Below are 20,785 nucleotides of genomic sequence, written 5' to 3' on the forward strand. Positions count from 1 at the left end.
CCTCTTCCTTTCTGAACGGGCGCTGCGATCAGCCTATGGGAGAAGAGAATGGGGGCCTGTCAGACAGTTTGCAGTGCTGTTTATGAAAGTCTGAACTGCAATAGTCAGTTTTGTTTTGTCTGCAGAGGAAAAGAATGTCAGCCTTGTCACGAAATATGGGAGCGAAGTTAACAGTTGAAGTGGCTGATTTGTTTCCACTGGTCTTGTCAACTTTGTACAGGTTAACAATATCAAGAAAAATATATCAAGTACCAGAGTGTTTTAGAAAAAAAAAAACTTGCCGTGCTGCTCAGATAGCAACCCAAAGTCCATGTAAAAACGCACAAAGAAATGGTTGCCCAAACCAGCCAAAATAACAACATTTTTGCAACAGCTGTCTTATCTCTCTAGAATCAATGGCTGGCAGCTCTAGATTACCCTAGCGCTCTAGATCACTCTAGATCACCAACCTTAATTTGGAGAATTCAGCACACTAACTCAACTACATCAAGGCAATCTGTGGACCCTACGCCTCTCCAAAGGAAATTATAAAACACGCTTATTATTATATCTACAAAATCTACTAGGGATCTGCTGGTGTTGTTGGCACAGTGACAAGAGTCTGAAAATATATCAGTTCTGTACTGATGAAAGAATTTTTTTCCTAATAACAGACAAAGACAAACTGATTGAAAGAATACAGCAGGAAAAAAAAAAGCTGTGCTTTTCATGTCTTGATTGAACGCACTGATACAACATACGTCATCTATTGGAAAACAGAATGTGAATTTCTGGGATCAGCCCTTTTTGAGAATGAGTATAAACTTTGTAGATACAAGAATCTTTTCTTCTCAACATAGGTTTATGGGAGTGAATCATACTGTGATCAAAAGGAGATCAGAAGAAGAGTTGTTCTCAAGAGAACCACTTCAAAAGACTGTGGCGTCCATTAATCCATGGTCAGGCACATGGTGTACAAATGAAGACAATTCGCTGCCTCTGTTTTTGTACAAAAGAGTAGTCATCCACCAAAATCATCCACAGAGCAGGGTACACAATGCTCCAGGAGGTTGCAATGAACCCCACGGTGAAGGTCGAAGATTGGCAGGCTTCACTCCCACTGGTTCCACCAGTCACTAAATCTATGGCTTCACAGCAAATGTCAAATCATCGTGCTTATTAAATATGTGTCGATTTGCCATTTCTGTGTATAATTTAATTGTTTATTGAAGCAGTTTGCCTTTCTGTGTTATTGGATAAAGATCAAGTCACTTGTTTGCTCCTTTGGAAACACAACTGAACTCACAAGTTGGATTCAGTTTGTGACTTTTTCTGTCTTCCTTTCTTTTTCTTTCTTTTTTTTTTTAACGAAAGTACTCTCAGTCTCTGGATTCGAAACAAAATGAATATCTGTGGTTTGCAGAGAGGAAGGCAGTTCAAGATTCCATTGAATATGCCTAATTAATGAAGTAAAATATATTCCACATGTAAGGGGATTTCAATAAATGTTAGATGCGGTATTATTTCATTTTCTACAATATTTTCGTTCATCTTGCTTAAGAATTAGCGAGAATTTTAGAGACGAGTAGCCTGTTGCAGATAACCGCTCCTGAAGTCCCGTTCACTGAAAACCAGTCTGACTCATACAGACACAGACGACCCTGAAGCTCCTGCATTTTATATGATCACTGGAAGTTAAGGCTATAGATTTTTAAATGACACCTGAAGAATGACCGAAACCAGATCACTACACTGGAAGCTTCAGGTCTTAAGCCAAAAATCCTTCTTCGAGAACAATTTGATTACTCCAGTAGCCTTGACTGGCCCTAAGGCAGGGAGAGGCAGTCTGTTTGGGCAGCGAAAATTGAACACTGAACAACATCTCGTCTAGAATTCGGAATTGCAGAAAACCGCTCGAACTGCTGCTTGGATCATTCTAAACAGGTCAAACCTTTGCGAATACCAGGGATGCATTTACACCACGTTGTTCGTAATACCGCACAGATTCGGGTATGGGTTAAATCGTCTTACGGATCGTACATTTTGTACTGTATTGCAATACCGCTCGTGAACTGCAATTTGTATACATTAAATAGTACTGTTTATATATCAAACGGCGGCAGTGCCAGTGAAATAATTAAAAACTGCACTCAATAAGTCAATTTTACTACAACATCTGTGCACCGCCCCCTTTTCGGTCAGCCTTTCCTGTAGCTGATGCATGTAACTGAAGTTCCAGAAATGAAACAATAGCAAGATCGCAGCAGAAGTTGAAATGTACGGGTAAGCTTGCAGGCAATGCAGCAGGAAATTTCACTGCAGTGCGGTTAAGCAAAGGGCCCCGGTTAGAACAACTTGTTCAGTGCAAATTTGCACAAAATAACAGCTAGCCGCATGCCATGAAAACATGAATGCTGTATGTTGTCCATTGAGAGCTAAGAGTGCATGTAGACGTCAACACATTTTCGTACCTGTAGATTAAGACAATTGTCTGGTTTCAGTTGCAACTGCTATTTCAAGTGCTCTCTACCCTTCTACCTAGCATAGCCACTGCAGCTTGACACCACAACAAAGGGTGAAAATAGGATTACACTGAACAAAAACCGATTCTTACTCAACCGCCAGCTATACTCACGAGATCCCTTGCGTTTTCCATCAGGTCTTCATGTAGAAGACTGTCTTCCTTTTCTGGTGCGTTTCTTGTGATAAGAAGAGAGAGAAATAACCAGGAAATCTAAATAAAAGTCAAAATGGGCAACTACAATTTCATATCAACACTGTTATTATATTCCGAGTGCGCACGCGCGAGGTAAAGCCAACACTCCTTCATTGGTCAGGATTCTTTCGGTCTATTTCGTTACCGAATAGGTAGCTTTTAAAACTGGACAATGATTTACTGCCATCTATCGAATTGGAATGTGAAGTCGCAACAAAATTGATAAAATCCGCTCTATTTCACACATATTTTTGAGCCCGCGCCAATTCTCATGGAATATTCACAAAAATTTCAGATGCCTCTCCGAATGGACTTTTGATGTCTAGCAAAAGCGGGTTAACTGACATACTGCGCTGCTAATGCTCGTTTGACCATGATGCCCTCCTTATAAAGGCTTTATGAATGGACAGCATTGTCTCAATCAGGATCACCCAAGAATCTGTGCCTAGTATATTTTTCCTGTCGTGTGTGGCTTCGGTTATCTCTGTGATGACCAATGGATGATGGTGGAAACTGTCATAGCAACTTGCTTTGGATATGGAGTCATCAGCTGTCATTGTTCTTGTTGTTTTTGCAGTGAGTTCAGCTCTATTTGACCAGAGTCTAGAGGGGTTTTTTTTTCCCTCTCACCTCTCAGAACTGTGCTGTTGTTTACACCTCCATCATTTGCAGGTTCATCTCAGGGCTTAAAGTTTATGCAGAAGGCCTTTAGGGCCACACCAGTAGACATCCTGTTATAACAGATGGGGTTGTCATACTGTTTTCCAGTTGCCGGATCACCACACAAGGTTCTAGTGGAGATGCTCCCGATGTGTTGTTCATGATGGACCCTGCAAAGCTGGCACAGTCACAGCAAGGTGTAGGTACCGGGAAGGTAAGCAAAAGACAGAATACTGTGGACTTGCGGAATCCTAAAAATACACCTTAAGCAGTGGAAGCTGGTAAGCTAGTAATTTGTATATTTAGAGGACACTTTTAGCAGGAGTGACTTACAAATATGACTGCTGACATTTATACACTTCTGGAGCTACCTTAGGGTCTAGGGACATATTGGCAAGACACAGTGGAATTAAACCATCACATCAGGGGATCATACCCAGTATGTATTATAGAAATACGTAGCCCAAAACTCATAACCCTATAGAAGTCTATGAATGACACATGGGTTGCATCCTGTCATCTTGGTTTGCAGTGTAAGACTATTGTTTTCCCAGATGTATTCATACTGTTCAATAATGGTCTTCAGTGGCTTTTCGTTTGTCGTGTTTGTCGCCAGCATCCATAGAGAGGTTGTTGATGATTTTGAGCATGTGGTATGTAAACCAGTGAACAACTTCTAGTGGTTATCGTTTACATTAAAAATAAGGGCTGAAGGAGCAAGACCACACTGGCCTGTCACGTCGACCTTTTAAAACTGATCTGTCAGTCTGTGTTGGACACGATGCTGGCACCATCAGAAAACACGTCCTTGATGAGAGCCTCAATCGTTTTTAATTTTGCCTCTGTGTGTGCGAGAGGTTGAGGAGTTTTCCTTCAGATCTTAGATGAAGGTGGATGATGTCCTCAGTTCACGTTTTAGAGGCGATGAAAAGAATATCCAGTTTAGCACAACGTGAGGGAAGTATCTTTGTGTTCTTTGCCTCCGGACAGCTGCTATCATAGTAAATTTTGCTCTTAAGGTTCTGATTGAAGGTTCTGATCACTGCTGCGCCGCCTTGGGGAGAAGTCTATCTGAGAGGAGCTGTCTCTGCGAACCATATCAAACAATTTGGTGAGGTCTATGAATAAGACACAGGCTTAACTTTTGTTTCTTGCACTTCTCCCGTTGCTGTCAGATAAAAAACATTTCCACCACATGCTTCTTGGCTTGCTACACTTGCTGGTGTCAGAGAACACACACACACACACACACAAATCTTCAACAATATTGAGGAGGGTGGTGTCCCTGAAAGTTGATATAATTACCCCTGTTTCCTTTATATCTGTGCAGGGTGAGAATTTTGGCATCTCCCGTGTGGTCTACAATGACACGCAATATGTGTGTCATTACAGCTGCGAGGATAAGAGCAGATTCATCCGCTGACGTACTGTTCATGGTTTGATTTAATACAGGTGCCCAAGTAATAAAATAGTGCCTCCTCCCATCCAGGTTGTTGCTCATGCAGGCAGGTATGACAGAAGCCTTGTTCTTGCAGTTTCTCATCAGTGCACTGCTACTATCCTCCTAACTCAGACGTGTCTTGGTGGACAGGACAACGACCCCTTTCTCCGAGAAGCCGTCATGCCTCAAGATGAGTATGGCATCCTATGTCCCGGGCATTATCGAGCTGATTAACTGAAAAGCCTGATCTGTCTTCCAGGTAAACCCAGACTATGGTGCTGATAATGCTAGAGCGAGGTCTACTCTGAAGCAGTGTTACGCCTGAATGTTATGGACGCCAACCGCTTTTTGAGATGTATTAACTTCAGATCTTGAAAAGCTGGCAACCTGCAGCCTAGTGACATCACCACGGTGCAGAGATTTCTACCCTCATCCTCAATCTTACTCTTTCGTTCGCTCACCAAGCCCTCCCTCTGCATTTACATACTATTTGCTCACCATCACCTGCTCTTCAGGATATTTCCAAGAGGCAACCATACCTGCACCAGTATGTATGCTCCAAATAAATGCTTTTGAATGGAAGCGTAATAATCCTATATACCAAATTTCTCATCCAAGGCTCACACCCAACTGATATCTTCTTGAGGTAATGTGGTCAGGTGGGTTTTTTTTTTTTTTTTGAAGGCAGTATCTCAAAAAGTGTGGACTTCCAACTTTGGTTTACAACTAAACAAACAAAAAAATGAAAAGAAAAAAAAAAACCCTGAAACTAACCAACAACACTAAAATGTTTCATCTGGATTATAACCTCCGATTTCAGTGGTTGATTCCACAGACCAAACATATACCACAAGCTCTTAGACTGCATGCAAAGCTCTGCGGTGTTGGAGACATGCCAGTGTTCTGTTGTTTAGGATCCCTGAAGGCTTGCTGGCAACACACATTGCAACACATGTCACATTTGTGGTGTGAGGTGGCATGTGTGTTGGGGAACATCAGAGAACATTCTGGATGCCTGTCTTGCCTGGCATAAATTTGCTGGACTCTCAAGTGGTCTTTGTTTTGCCATTTTTATTTTGAAGTCAAAGGCAAGGACGTGTTGCTTAATTAGGGACAATATCTCAACATTTACCTGTGTCAACAGATAGGATTCACTGAAGACACACAAGATTTGTGGTTTGGGCACACAAGCCCCCCCTCTGTTATTGCAGGACTGACACGGCCAGGTCCTTGAAAGGACAGAGGTGTAGGAATAATGCCTGTCTGACAGAATCAAAGCAACGACTAAAAACGTGTGACGCACATTTAATGGTTCTCATCATCTGCAAAAAAGGGAATCTTACCACTTCATCTTCGCAATCTCTTTGCATTACATAATGATTCAAGGGTCCTTGTACCAGTTGCCTTGTACTGCTGAAACACCCTCACTGTATACGCCAATAGGTGGAATCACTAAATTCAGTTACATTTTCAAGGAGCATTTCTAGGGTTTTACATTAATATGGTACTTTCTGATTGTCAAAGTCCTTGGATATTTTTGCATATTTGATCTATTAGTCACAGCAAGTCCCAAACGGAAGAGAACTAGAAGTAAAATGAATACATTCAATTCTAGCAATTTTCTGTATCTCAAAATCTGTTTACAGCATAATATAATAATGCACGAGGAATTCTGGTCTGCTTGGCTAGAAGCTTTAATTTCTGGTCTGATCAGAAAGTATGCAAAGGGAGCTGGGTCTAATCACCGGGCTATAATATGAGCATTTCAAGCTTCAAGTTCTGCAGCATCAAAAGTATGCAGAAAGGAGCAAAATACAGTTTTGTGAAAGAACAAAATGAGAATGTGGCTGAAATTTGTTTTAAGATAAAACTGACTTGCGTGCGCGAAATTCACCCTCTGTATTAATTATGTTAAAATAAAGATTATGTGACATTAACGGATCAATTTCCAAGTTTGGGATATGACCTCATATTGTCATTTCCCCGAGGCCCGCTCAGCAATTGTGCAGAGGCAGCAGCTGCACAAGGTTGCTATTGTTTGTTCGCGGGTTTGTTAATCTCATCCGTATGAGGGGATATGGTCTGTAAATATGACTTCGGCATCAACCAAAATCAGCTGATTTGATGAGTATCTTCAAAGGTAACATTATGTTTACTGTCGATTCGAACACATTCTGCGCAGGGTGACGCGCTAAAGTACGTCCGCAGCCTCATCCTCATTCGGCTTGCAGGAAGTATTGCTATGTTGAATAGGTGGGAGAAAAAAGACGGCGGAGACCCGAAGTCGATTGCTGATCTGGAGAAAAATTATGGCGAGTAAATGAACTTTGAGCGTAATCCTGCAGAACCAGAAAGCGCCTGATCCTGCCAAGCCGTTGTGAATATTATTATACGGTAAGTGCGGACAGTCTAAAAGCATTCTGACAATGGTTCCCATCATTCGAACAGTACTCATTTTTCCGAGATCTTTGTGTTGATTCGGGGTTAGCTAGCCAGCGAGCTAGCAGCCGTTAGCCAGATAGCTAAGAAGCAAAGCAGGTCTGGGATACCGTTTAATACATTCTAAATGGGAACAAAATCCCCAGTCAAAGATGGGGAAAAGAATTTGCCTTACTACTGGTTTATTCTTAACCGTATAAGCGGCTTCGGCGTACTTCGCTGATATTAAAGCTTTCAAAATTCATGGTTAGATGTTCTCGGTTCGGCAACTTCCGTTTTCCTCTCCATTTCGCATCGTGGGGGGTTACTAGCTTGTTAGCATGTCTAGCTAACTAGAATTGTACCACGACGCCAAAGACCAAAGCCTGCAGGGTGCTCTTTGACCAGTCGATAGGGGAGGGATGTCGGACTATATGTGAAATTTCGTGAATACGCGTAGCGTCGATCTTATATAAATCATGCACAAGCATTGAAATTTAGTTAACCTTTAATAATTTCCATTGGATTGCTCGCTTCGCCCACTTGACCTAAAGCTAGCAGTCTAGCCTAGCTGCCAGCTAATGTTTGCCGAGGTAGCGTTAGTGCCAACGAATCAAGGGTATACCGATTTTCGAAAATGTCTTATTGTTTTAGTACGTGCATATATGTGCACGTTTTTTTTTGGTGTAATATATGAACAGTCTCATATAACGGCAAAATCGTTGAAATCACACGATGTGTTAATTCGGTAGGTCGGCCTTGACGTTGCCTAATTTGGGGAGTCGACTGGGGGAAAATAACACGGAATGTCGTGTAGAACGGCGGCAAAGATGCCCTGCTTTGTCCGAACAAATTCACGCTTTGTGTGAACTGTCGAGGAAAAAAAATAGGCCAAGGTCAAGCGGAGTGCCAGGTAGAGCAAGCCTTCACAATCGGCATGTGAAATTAATAAAATATGTAATCATTCCCGTAATTCATATATTTTTATATTGTCGATTTGCAGGGCTACTAAGCTAGTTAATATAGCTTCGCCGTTCGGTAAACACCTCCATGGAATCGCGATTATACGGTTGAACCTTCGATATGATTTACTTTAACTAAGATTGCCCAAAATCGGGGGCAACGATGTCTCATATGCAGTAAAAATCTAGCAAGATGTTTAAATAAAACACCGAATGAAGCATAATGAAACAACCCACTTGTTCTACAAGCGCGCCCACGAGAATGTTTGTTTTGTAGCTAGCGGGAAAGGAACAAACGAAATAACTTCAACCAAGTTGGTAATTCGGTAACCGGCTATGGGAAATCTTTCATACTCACACAGATATTTGGTGCTTATTAATGCAGATTGTTGCGTGATACCCTAAAATGCTTTGTACAAATAAATACATGTAAAAAATACCTTTCATTAATGTCGATTACAACACGGTGCAGTGGACAATGGTCATTTTCCCCTACTTTTTTTTTTTTTTGCTTAACGACACAAATAAAAATAACAAGACTGTATATTGGTTATTCATGTCAATCTTACATTCTTTCATATCAACCTCACGAGACTTATTCATGCCATGGTAAAAAGCTGGTTTGTAAGCACTCTTGTGGAACAACCACAACCTAACAGCATTTCTTATATCAGTTATCTTGTATGAGGTATATCTAGAGCCATCCGAGGAGTTTAATAAGAAAATGAGATGTTAACCCCTGGAGCAAAGAATATTAATATTTTTAAAATAGGATGCTGGAGAAGGTTTTATTCCTCAGTCTTCTTTCTTCTTTTTTTTTTTTTAAATAATTGATTTTTTTTTTTCATATGAAAAGAAGTTTTAGCTGGGGTGTGAGAATGTTAGATTTATGGGACTGCCCCCTAAGTATCTGAATAGTGTTACATTATAGACTCATTTTGTTGGTTGTACCAGATATGGGCCAAAATTCTATTAAAAGGGGAAAAAATCAGTTGAATGGGAATAGTGGTGTTCTGTGATTGTCATAGTGAACCATCTTACTCCTGTTGCCTGGAGAGGGACAGAAGCAATTATTATCCAATGAATTCACTCTGGATTCACACTTGAATTCACACCATTTATCACATTTGTCTTGGAAGCCTTTTTTGTGCTTGGTAAAGCTGGCTTTCTTACAGAGTTTCCAGATTCGGCCATATAGCGAACCCCTTAATCAGTGTTGTCAGAAAATAAATATTTTCAGGCCCATGGTTATTTTGGTTATTTTTGTAGGTTGTGAATTTACTTTTTTTTTTTTCTTTTTTTTTTTGCCTTTTGGAGCTCATTTCTCATGCATGACTGAACACAATGTCTTAATTTATTTTTGTTTGGTCAGAGGAATAAACATGTGTACATTCACACTGACACCACATGCATGCACTCCCATGTACAGCTTAAAAGTTTTCTTCTTGGTAAGCTTATTTATTTATTTATTTATTTATTTTTTTATTCCCCTCTCCTCGGATGAATAATTATGCTCAGTAACAAATTTAGGACAGTTTCATTCAGAGTGGAAATTATCTATACTCTCTAGCATTTGCTTATATTTTCCCTCTAAACATAAATAACAGATGACAGGCAAGTGTAGCGTAAATGCTTTTTTTTTGTTATGCTGGACCCATCTGGCATTTTGCTACACGGATCTTGACAGACTTGGTGAGGCTAACACATCCAGATGGCCTGGCATCAGAGACCAGGGGTCAGGGTATGTACCCTGAAGGTACGTAGCTTTTACTTTAACACTAATGCGGCAAGACCCCGCCCAATTGCTCGGGGGTTAATAAATTGTACTCTCTGTAGGTGTGTCTGTCAGGAACACTGGATTAAGGATCACTAGGAAACAGCAAGAAGGAAGGAGATTTACTAAAAAAGATCAGAATAAGTTAATTCTTGTTTGTATTGTTTTTGTTGCAGTTTTCTAAAAATTTCTGAATTTCACCTTTTTTCCTTTTTTTCCTTTTTTTTTTTAATGGAATAATATTTTCATGATTTGACTGTCAGCTTGCACAATTTACTGTGAAATTATATGGTTTGATTTATGGTTGTCATTGTCTCTACAAATTTTAAATGTAACGTCATTTATAAATGAAATTGAAATGATCTGTTAATTGTAACTAATCAAGTGAAAATAAAAGAGTTTCATGTTTTGATTTATGTCTTGACAGAGCACAGTTGTAAACCCTGTATGTGATGGAAATGCATGTTCTCCCAAAAGACCCTGCTAATTGGCTTACCACGAAAAGGTTTAATACTATCTAGTGGCTTTCTTCATCTTTAAAATTGTTCATTCCTTGAGTTCGTACCATTTGGTATTTTATATTTCAGCTTTAAAAGAAAATACTCATGATCAGAACAAAATATCCATCATCACCCACATACCATTTGTTTTCTAAATAACAGTCCAGAAATAGCTGAACAAGAAGTGTTGTGACGGAGGGGATGAGGATCTTGAAGAATTGGGTAATGTTGAATAAACTTAAAGGCAGTATGCACCATATAAAATGATCATAGGTACAGCTGTACTTTTTCAAAATCTAAAGTAAAGTAAGCTTCAGATGCAGCAGCAAGTAGTTTTGAATGTGTAAAACAACCTTTCATTTAACGCTGTTAAGACTTAGACTGCTATTTTAAGTCACTTGACATTAGTCTCCCCGTAGAGCAGTTAAGAATTTTAGACTAAAATATTTTGCATATTTTCTTTGATGCATTTGATAGTACAACTTTCCTACACCTTATTTCCCCGAATCTGTTGAACCTCAAACAGGAGCCAGCTTATTTTTTTTTTTTTACCACCATTTTGTTATAGCTACCCTTTTGCGTTTTTTACACAATGAATCTATTTCTATGTCCCTCTTTTTGTTTTCTCAGTTCTCAACTGGCCCTGCTTCTGTCCAGACGCTGTCTGTCAACTGCTGCGATCGAGTGGATTTCAAAGGCTGATTCAGGAGAGAATATCTGCCACCCAGGTAAAATGGCTGATACCACAGAAGCTGAGAGCTGAGCATCACACATTGCCCCCCTTTCTTTGTTCGAGGATCATTTTATGTGGACATTTCCCCCTCCCATTTCAATTATCTCATCATGGCTATGCATGATATGAGTCGTGCCAAGGGTTACCCTTGCAAAGAATGCAACATGATTTGCCCAAGTACACCTAGCCTCCTTGAGCACATGAAAGTCCACTACCATCAAGAAGAAAATGGCAGGTTTGAGTGTGAACAGTGTGGACGCATCTACAAGCATGCAGGTAGTTTGGCTGCACATAAAAAGTCCCATGAATTGGGCTCCTTCCAGTGCCCTGTGTGTACCAGAACGCTACCCAATTCTGTGGCATTGAAGAATCACCTACGTGTCCATACCCTGTCTCCCAGTGCCCAGGCTGAAGAAGAGAATGAAGACGCCCTTGAAGACGAGAGGGATTACGGTCTAGCCCAAGACCTTTCTGACACAGGTTTCAGAAGTCACCTCAACAACAGTGGATTGATGACAGGCCACGACCCAGAGAACCACAACGACAAGCAGAAGTCTCCTGGGTCTGAAGATGCCTGGGACAGACCCTTCAAGTGTGACCAGTGTGACAGAACCTACCGCCACCACGGCAGCCTAGTAAACCACAAGAAATCTCACCAGGAAGGCACCTACAAATGCTCTGAGTGTTACAAACAGTTCAACAATTTGGCTGCTCTGAATGCCCACGAACGCACCCACTCAAAGTTTAAACCCCCGGGGATGTCCATGAGCTCTACTGTGCCTCCATCTGATCCAAGGCCTCCAGCTTCCCAAAACGATGACATGGCGGCCTGCTTCTGTCACCTGTGCCAGGTAGCTCTGCCCAACAAGACTGACTTTCAAGAGCACATTCTGTTGCATAACGCGGCCTCATCTTCACTGGGGCTCACACGCAGTTTTCCAGGGATAGTGCCTCATAACTTGAGCACTGTTCGCTCCCCAGGTGTCAACCCATACACACCTGCCCTTGGTGACCCTTTGCCATTGCCCCCGTTACCTGACAAACGTGGACCGTACGACCAAATGCTTGGTCCCCCTGTCAATAATGCCATATACACATGTGCTTACTGTGGAGCAGGGCATCCAGACCTGGAGAGCCTCAAAGCTCACTACCTGACCCATGACCCTCATCCGAACTCTCATGCCCAAGAGGGCCCATCCATTCTGAATTCTGAGGGACTGGGCTCCAACTCCCAGGCAACCGTGTCTTCGCCTGCTGGAGATGCTAGGGGGCAGCAGCAGTCCTCAGCAGTTGACGACGCGGAGCGCAGATTCAAATGCCAAGAGTGTGGGAAAAGCTATCGGCACGCCGGGAGCCTCGTCAATCACAAACGCTCCCATCAAACGGGCCATTACCAGTGCACCATATGCTGCAAACAGTACCCACACCTGGCTGCCCTACACAGTCACCTCCGTAGCCATAAGACTCGGCCAACCACGCAACCTATGAGCGCAGAGGGTGACTGGCTCTCGTCAGAGCCATTGACAGGCCTAGAGTCTCAGCAGGGCTTTGTCCATTCTCAAGATCAGGAGAGTGGAGCCACCACCCCTATCTCCTTGCCTGGAAATCTTGGTGACGCAGCTCATTTTGTCCCTGATGGCGGTCACAGCAGCGGACTGGATTCACTGGAATTCCATGACCGCTTCGATGGCTCTTTGGCTCAGGGTAACTCAGGCCATTCTCCACTGCCACAAAGCCACCGCCAAGCAGACAGGCACATGTGTGCCGACTGCGGAGAAATGTACTCTGACATCTCTGGTATAAAATCCCACATGTGCTCGCAACGACGTCAGAACCAGAGTGGAATGGCCAATGGCTTTATTGGAAACATGGGCTTCCACAGCCCAGGAGGTGCTGCCCTTCCGTCAGGCAGTGCCATCATGAAAGAGGGCAGTGGACAGAGACGTGGCCAAGAGCAGATGCAGTTTGGAGGAGGCCACTCGCATAGCAATGCTCATGGCAATTCCAAGCGAATGGACAATAAAGATGACGATGATGATGGCGAGGTTTACCAGTGTTCCGTCTGTGGGAACCACTACGCTAGCTTGAGAGCCTTGAGGAGCCACTTGCGTAGCCATGGAAACCAAAGCGCCGGTCCCTCCGCCCTTTCTCCCACCAGCGAGCAGGAGTGGAGGAGGCGGCAAGAGGGCAGTGAAGCAAGTCTGTTAATCTGCAGCACATGTGGCCAGAGCTTCACCAGAAAACAGGACTTGCTCAACCACCAGCTAGTCCATGGACCACCCAGGCCGGATGGATCTTCACAGGGCATGGGGGGCAACAGCTCTAATGCTAATGGCAAAATGGATGGAAGGAACCACATTTGCGTTGACTGTGGCATGTTCTTTGCAGATCGCCATCATCTGATCACTCACCTGTGCCCAGGCAAGGCAAGAAGCAGAGTCCTGAACAAAGGCATGAACGGAGCAAAAGGGATGACGGGTGGTGCTGGGACCAGCAGTGGTGGTGGTGGTGGTAGTGGTGGTGGTGGTAGTGGGCCTGTGGACCATCGGCAGATGCCAGACCATGGCGACCGGCCGCACAGGTGCGACCAGTGCGGGAGGAGCTACAGGCATCCCTGTTCCCTGCTCAACCACAAGAAGTCACATAAGACCGGGGTCTTCCGCTGTCTCGTCTGCCAGAAACGCTACTACAACCTTCTGGCCCTCAAGAACCATCAGAGGACTCATTTTGACTTAAAGAGGTTAGCCATCATTGCATGTGCTCTATTCTTCTCCTTTTTTCCGACTTTTTGCATTCTTTGGGTGTGTATGTATCTTAATAAATTTTCTAATTATTCATGGTCTGGGACTTTGCTGATCAAAAAAAAACCAAACAAACAAGCAAAAAGAAAGAAAGAAACAAACAAACGAACAAACAGAAAAACAAAAAAATTGATTTTTTTTTTTTTTTTTTAAAACGCTGAATGTTAAGCATTGTGGAAGTATCAGATAGTACAGAGGATATTTACACACATGCAAAAGCGCTCACACTAACACACACAATTTGTTTTGTTTTTGTTGTTGTTGTTGTTGCTTTTTTTTTTTTTTTTTTAAAGCATCTGTATCTCATTGGAGCTTTGTGTTCTCATCTTTACATGTCTAATGCATTCATTTTTTTGTTCTTCATGTCGTTTTACTTTACCAAGCATCTATATCTTCACGTGCTCCACTAATCTTTGAATATCTTTTTTGTGTATTGCTTCTGTTTCCAGGCATAAGTGTGAAGAGTGTGGGAAAGCCTTCAAGATCCAGAAGCAGCTGATCAACCACCTACGGTTGCACGAAGAACACAGAGCCAAGGTTCAAGTCGGTGACCAGCGCCTTCAAGGGATGTCGCAGCCCAACGGAGCCCGTTACCAGGGAGGGCCCTCCCAGCTCCAGGACATGAGAGGTGGTGAACTCAAAGTCCCCAACCCTGCTATGGCGGCTAGGTACGGACAGCAACAAGACTTTAAGAAGCCCTACGCAGGAGCTAGGGCTCAGCAAGTTGATGATGGTACCGGCCGCCGTCCCTTTGCCTGTGACCAGTGTGGACGCACATACCGTCACGCTGGCAGTCTTGCCAATCACAAAAACCTCCACAAGACAGGTGAATATCACTGTAACGTGTGCAATTCCACCTACCCTAATAGGCTGGCCATGAAGAACCATCTGCGCATGCATTTCGCCCTCAAGAAGTTCACCTGCTCTGACTGCGGCAAGGGCTTTAGAACCCAGAAGCAGCTCGAGGTCCACACCACCAACCAGCTCTGCAAAGACCTTCCAGGCACCAGTGCACAGACCACCACCACCACCACACCCGACTATGAGTGTGATGGGTGTGGAGAGAGCTTCTCCACTGCCACTGATCTGGCAGCGCATGACTGCAGTGCTCAGCTGCCCTCCTCCTCAGCTTCCCTCAATAGTTCCACCCTGAGCATGGAGGCTGGAGACCTCGGCTCCCCCGAACGGGACGAGCGCCCCTTCAGCTGCGACCTCTGCGGCTGCTCCTACAAGCACGCCAGTAGCCTGCTGAACCACAAGAACACGCACAAGACCGGCAACTTCAGCTGCTCCTACTGCGACAAGCCCTACACCAACTACATGGCACTGCGCAACCACATGCGCATCCACACGCAGAAGAAGAGGCACATCTGCAACACCTGCGGCAAGGCCTTCCGGCTGGCCCGCTTCCTCCGCAACCACCAGAGAGTCCACGAGGAGGGCCACACGCGCTTCGGCTGCCCCACCTGCGGGAAGAGCTTCCAGGGTCGGTCTGGGCTGGCCAGGCACCGCTGCGGGGACAACCAGGTAGGCAAGGTGGGCAGGAGGAAGGACACTTCAAGCACGAGAGAGGGAGAAGAGTGCCGGTTCACGTGAGTTTACGTCTGTTGTTCGTGATTCTTGAAGTGAACTAGTAAAGATCACAGGTTTCTACGTGTCTATTACAGGTATATGATCTCCAATCCGGCTTCCTCGGGACCATACGCGTGCCGGAATTCGGATTTTTCTGAAGTTTGGACAGTATGATTAGTGGAGACCAGATAAGTTACCCCCCCTTTGCTTCCAGTTAGCATTCTGTTTTAGAAATTGAGGTTACATGATGAACAAGCAGGCAAATTCATTTTGTTGTAGTTAGAGATATTACCTTCTGTATTGTGTTTTTTTTTTTTAAACGAGGTTAGTTATTACATTGTATCCCCTCTTAATTATATGTCTCTGGTGTCAACTGAAAATGTGTGGTTTAGCCTGCTTCTCTTAGCCAATGTGCCTTTTAACACTCAATCTAGTTAAGACAAATAACTGAAGAGGCTCTTAGCTGAAATAGAAAGTGATCAGTTACTCTTATGCCCAAAGACTAGGCCACGGTGATAACTCACAGTGACGATGTGCCTGCCAGCACATAGCAAACCTTGTCATGAGATTTTTTTTATCTTGGCCTCAGTTTAGCTTAGCTGATCAAGGCTTTGTGTAGTAATGTCTGTTGTCTGTTTGTGTGTGTGTGTGTGTGTTTTTTGTTTTTGTTTTTTTTTGCTTTTCTTGAATGATTGTAATATCTTCTCCTATGTTAAGTTTAAATGTTTCGTTAAGTGTTCAGAACTAACTTACAATTAATAACTAACAACTTCTTAGTCTGATTCACTAACACTCTTACTTTCTGTGACAAATTCTGAAAGACTTTAAAAGGGAACGATGCATGCTTTTGTTTTAACCATTTTTTTTCCTTCCTTGTTTTGGACTAAATATACTATATAAGGAAATTCTAGACTGAAAATAGGATGTGTTTCTCTGGCATTTCTCATGACCAGGTTTGTGCCATGCAGGCAGCCCCAAGCACTTTATTAGACTTAGAATAGAGTACCCGCCCCTCCCCTCAATACACAGTCTATCAGCAACTGCCCTTACGTAGCGTATAAATGCCTCACTACCCCCAACTGCTCCAGATGGGTTAAATGTGTATATTAGTAAGATGATGAGACATTGATGGATGTTCTGCCCTGATTGTGGGTTGTAAATCCATTCAGTTTTTTTTTACTCAGTTCACGTCTGGTGTATATCTTGTCTTCCTTATGTCCAATTTTGGACAGTTCTGGTTTATGGGCAGCTGGATTCAAGATCATATACCTGTATGTGTGACTTACACCGTCATTTTTTTGTTTCCCTTCAAAAAATAAAAAATTAAACGTTCTTACGGTCAGGTCAACTGGTATTCAGCAGACTTAAAGACACTAACACATGAGATGTTGAAAATTACATGAGCGAGAGGTTAATGTCCCCTTGCTCTCTTTCTTGTGTCTCCACAGATGTGAGCAATGCGGTCGCTCCTATCGGCATGCTAGCTCGCTTCTGAACCACAAAAACACCCACACCGTTGGCATCTACCATTGCGCCGTTTGCCTCAAGACCTACTCCAACCTGCTCGCGTTCAAGAATCACCGCCGCATCCATTCTGAAACGCGGCGTCACCGTTGCTCCGACTGCGGCAAAGCCTTCCGTGTCTCCTCCCAGCTCCACAACCATCGCCGCGTGCACATGAAGGAACGGGAGCTGGCCTGCTCCCTTTGCCAGCGAAGCTTCCCCAGCCAGGCCAGCTTCCGGCTCCACCTGGAGATGCAACACAGCCGTGGCCCAAAATCCTCGCATCACCATCATCATCATCACCATCATCATCATCAGCAGCAGCAGCAGCAACAGCAGCCGGGTGCATCTTCTGGGAACTCTGACTTAAGCTGGGGTTCAGGGCTGGACCTCACCCTGATGCAGGCCCAGGGAATTGACCCTAATGGACTCCCCAAACTGAACCCCTCTGTCCATGGCTCCAGCGGTGGTGGCGGCGGCAACGGCAGCAGCACGGGCGGGCAACCGCAGTCGCTGCAACGGAGCCGCGGGGAGACGGGACGTAAGCCGCACGTGTGCGACCAGTGCGGCCGCGCCTACCGACATCCCAGCTCCCTGCTGAATCATAAAAACAGCCACAAGACCGGTACTTACTTTTGCAACTCTTGCCAGAAGGAGTTCTCCAATCTGATGGCGCTCAAGAACCACAGGCGGATCCACACCGAGCCCAAACGCTACCAGTGCCCGGACTGCGGCAAGGCCTTCCGCGTCTCCACCCAGCTCATCTGCCACCGACGCATTCACACCAAGGAGAAGCCCTTTTCTTGCCAGCAGTGCGACAAACGCTTCTCCAGCAAGTCCAACCTGCGCCACCACCAGAAGGTTCACTGGAACAGTTCGACACCCTCGTCCACCAGCCTTACGATGGGCGCCACCAACTTTTTGGGTATGCCTTCGGGCCCCTTTCTATAAGTAGCTGTTGCGGGGGGGATGAGTGGAAATGGGAGGCACAAGTAGTGTGAACAAGAAAAAAAAAAAAAAATCAATACTAAGGTCTTTGGAGGTGCCAAAAAAAAAAAACAAACGTTGCCCCCCCCTCCCTCCCCCTTTTCATCCACCACCATCTTCTGTTACCTTAGTGTTTAGATGTGTCACTGTGAGATGTCCTCATAGAGCAGGTTCTGATCTCATTTTAGTTGGTTGCACATCTGCTACTTTTTTTCCGTGCATGCACTGTTAAGACATGGGGTGAGATGAAGGACTTCATATGGACCATTAATGCCACTTAGGGACTCCCGAATCGGAGTGACATTCCTGGCCCCGCCCACCAATAATCCGAAACTACCAACCACGGTTGACCTTGCCTACATTTCACTCGATGCCCCGTGTCAGACAATTGACTGCCTTCTGGGTTAAACCGTTCTCTCAGCGTAGCGAGGTACGGTCGACTCATCCGTTAAGCCGTTCAAAACTTAGAATTGAAAAAGCTGTAATCATGTGGCATTAGAAGATGAACTGTCCTGGTGGGCTGTCTTTGTGGTACATTACTTCATGTTTCCTAAGTGGTTATTGATAGCTTAGCTGTGTCACAATTTTAAAGACGTCACGATGAACATGACAGATTAGACGAGTGGAATTGCTAATGTGTCGTCCCAGAGAATAAACTGTAAATATCACAGCAAGGATTTACCGAAGTCACTGAGATAGTTTAATGGGTCAAAAGCAGAGCAAGGTTTGGAGGATAGGTCTTGGGGTTTTGGAGGGAGGGCGGGGGAGGGTTGGGGGTTGGGGGGGGGTGGGGGAGGTTACAACTAGCATTTTTTTTATTTCGACATTTACCATTGCATCTCATTACACGTCCAGCCTCTCTGAGTAAGTTTTGAGAGTTTCTGTAATATACAAAAGGAATCGTGCTCAAAGACTGACAATATTCCAAATGAAAAGAACATTGAACAAGTTGTAAGAACTGGGAATAGTGGCTATTTGACGGTGTATAGAGTGTGTATGACAGCTGAACTTAGTTGTTGGAAGTATCACGTTTTCTCTGTTGTGTAGGACTGTCCAAAGGGTGTGTTTTTTCTTTTTCTTTCTTTTTTTTTTTTTTTTTTTTATCTCCCTATCGATGTTCAGTTTTTTTTTTTTTTTTTTGTTGTTGTTTTTTTTTTTCTGTCCTCCTCTAACTTGTGTGTTTCTTGCAGCACGAAGATGAGCTTCAAACCTTATTATTCTACAGACTGCAGCGTTGCGCTTGCTGGGTTCACTTCTTTTCAGCCTCATGTTTTGTGTGTTTCCCTCCAATCATTTTCAGTACCATTCGCTGTCTGAACCCATATTTTTAAACACTGCGCCTAAGTAGATAGTGTATAGAAAAAATAGGTTGTGCTATGGAAAAAGAAAAAAACAGAAAAAAAACTAACTGGGTTGGGGGGGGGGGGGTGTTGGGGCGGGGGCGGGGAAAGAAAATGTATATTGATAGGCTTGTGCCAGCATTTGGTTTTACCTTGTATTGTATCGTACTTCTGACTGTATTATTTACAGGAAGTCTTTCTAAAAAAAAAAAACAAACAAAACAAAACAAACTTTCACTGTAGTATCCATTTTATTTATATTAACACTTGTAACTAAAAAAAAAAAAGGAAAAAAAATTGAAATGCTAGTTTTAGAACTTCTCGGTTTTAGGAGCTGTGCCGTTCCAGACCCTTATTATTTTTTTGTTTGTTTGTTTGTTTGTTTGTTTTATTTTGTTTTGTTTAGATCTTTGTAACTCTCATATACATTTGACACGGAGTTGAGGATAACGGGACTCCTAAGCAACACTTGTTATGGTGACTGTACTCTTTAAATTCTTTTTTTTTTTTTTTCCTTCTTCTTTTTTTTTCTTTCTTTTTTTTTTTTTTGGTCTCAGTCATTTGTTATGCTTTTAAAGGAAAATGTCTCTCCCTTGTTCAATAAACAGGGAACTGTTATAATGTGTGTATTGATTGCAGTACGATGAGTGTAATGTTACCCCCTCCCACAATATGTCTTGACACCCCCTCGCCACACACACACACACACACACACATACACACACACACACACATCCACCTTGGATGAGCTTCTATCTGGCTTTCCTACAACGTTAAGGGATGACTATGTGAACATTGGTATAATTCAGTCAACCATACTTTTAGCATATATATATATATTTTTTGTTACATGTTAATCATGTCTCATGTATTTATTAGTAGTTTTTTTTTTATTTAATTTTATTTTGAACTCAATGTGAACCTGTTTTATCTGGGAGCACTGGTGCTAGTAAGTTGATATATTTTGAGTAACAATAATATGGTAAGGAAATACCTTAACTAGAGCACAGGAAGATTGAATATTTATGTACTCATAACCAAGAAAATTTTCCACAATTGGATATTTTGGGGGGAAAAAAAGAGACAAAAATCAAAATCTATACTTCCAAGGTGCATCGACTAGTTTTGAAAGGATTTACTTTGAACGTTTCTAAATATGTATTTTAAGTTTTAACGTTTTTGTTTTTCCTTCATGCATATATATAAATATATATATATATATAAAACATGTATGCTGACTATACACTTTTTTTAAACTACATTTTGATAATTCATTTCTTAACAGAACTTGTTTGGATTATAACCTTAATGCTCTCGAGTAATGACAATAAATAGCTGAAAAAAATGAGAACAAGAATCACTTCAAATTTCATGTGTGACTGATTTAGAACTTGCACGA

General features: G+C 43.0%; 1 protein-coding gene across 1 annotated transcript; it reads left to right on the top strand.

The window, feature by feature from the left end:
• Nucleotides 1-10,267: 10,267 nt before the first annotated feature.
• Nucleotides 10,268-18,785, top strand: LOC115829919 (zinc finger protein 646). The gene is made up of 5 exons (XM_030794093.1): nt 10,268-10,455; nt 10,613-10,672; nt 11,081-13,923; nt 14,434-15,576; nt 17,005-18,785. Exons 3-5 carry the CDS (start codon nt 11,294-11,296, stop codon nt 18,008-18,010), a joined length of 4,779 nt encoding a protein of 1,592 aa, XP_030649953.1. The 5' UTR covers nt 10,268-10,455; nt 10,613-10,672; nt 11,081-11,293; the 3' UTR covers nt 18,011-18,785.
• The last annotated feature ends 2,000 nt before the right edge of the window (nt 18,786-20,785 follow it).

Source organism: Chanos chanos, chromosome 16, assembly GCF_902362185.1.
Source record: "Chanos chanos chromosome 16, fChaCha1.1, whole genome shotgun sequence".
Lineage (NCBI taxonomy): Eukaryota > Metazoa > Chordata > Actinopteri > Gonorynchiformes > Chanidae > Chanos > Chanos chanos.